Source organism: Cyprinodon variegatus, unplaced genomic scaffold, assembly GCF_000732505.1.
Source record: "Cyprinodon variegatus isolate N-32 unplaced genomic scaffold, C_variegatus-1.0 Scaffold140, whole genome shotgun sequence".
NCBI lineage: Eukaryota > Metazoa > Chordata > Actinopteri > Cyprinodontiformes > Cyprinodontidae > Cyprinodon > Cyprinodon variegatus.
In genome coordinates this window covers 546117-547063 of record NW_015150593.1, presented here as the reverse complement: position 1 = coordinate 547063, position 947 = coordinate 546117, and the positions used below count along the sequence as shown (strand labels likewise).

Here is a 947-nt window from a genome sequence, read left to right as displayed (position 1 = left end):
CCAGCAGAACCAGGCTCAGTGTGAGCGGCCATCTGCTGAGGCCGACTGGGGTTCAAGGAGACAGAAGCGGAGATACAAAAAGCAGCTGTAAAAGGCGGCCCTGTCTAGGAAACACACAGCCAGGCAGACGAGCTCCAAGCCAACTCCAGCCAGTCACAGTCAGAGAAACAGGACTACACTAAAAAAACAGGCAGATCTCGAACATCTATAAATAAAGGTGTTGATGGCAGCAGCACAGCTGATATTTCTCTCATTTTAGGGATACCATTATCTATCAGGGATACCTCAACTGAATTAACCACATCTTAAGAGACTGAAAGAGGCTGAATTATACAGAATTAATAAACTTTTGTTCTTTACAATGATCAGAAGTGTAAATATGAATGGTTAAATAAAACTAATGGCAAGTAGGAAAACAAAGGCTACATAAAAAGAATAAACTGCCCTCTTTTAGCTTTATTTTATGCACTCATGCTTACGTGATCCATCAGAGCATGTAGATCCATCGTCATCTGCATCCTCGCTTTCTGTAATCTCTTGCTCCTCCTCCTCGGGATCAGGCTCCACCCATCGTCCAGGTATGAGGCAAGCCGAGTCGTAGGAGTTACAAAGTGGTCCAACAATGTGTGTGATGAATGATTCCTGAAGTTTGGCCAGCTGTGGGGCAGCTCGATCCATGAAAGGGCTCACAGGAAGCCCCAGGCTAGACTCTTCATCACCCTACAGACAGCAGTAACCATTCATTTAAAATGATGCAAGCTAAAAAAAACACAACAAACTAGAACTCATTCTCACCATATTCATCTTACCTGATTTTAAAAAAAGAAAGGAAGGGGAAAAAATCAATCAAGGCTAAGGCAGGGTGCCAATATTTCTGTTGCCCGCAAGTTTAAAGGAATAGTACACCCAAAACATGATTAGCCTTCATTTTCTACTCACCCCCATGC

At 43.3% G+C, this 947-nt stretch overlaps 1 protein-coding gene across 1 annotated transcript in view; it reads right to left on the bottom strand.

Annotated features, from left to right (window-relative positions):
• Positions 1-947, bottom strand: part of LOC107086008 (cGMP-inhibited 3',5'-cyclic phosphodiesterase A-like) — a 161110-nt gene that overhangs the window by 4353 nt on the left and 155810 nt on the right. Inside the window, exon 12 of the mRNA XM_015376724.1 lies at positions 480-720. Within this exon, the coding sequence (XP_015232210.1) occupies positions 480-720 (241 nt within the window). The remainder of the gene's footprint in view (positions 1-479; positions 721-947) is intronic.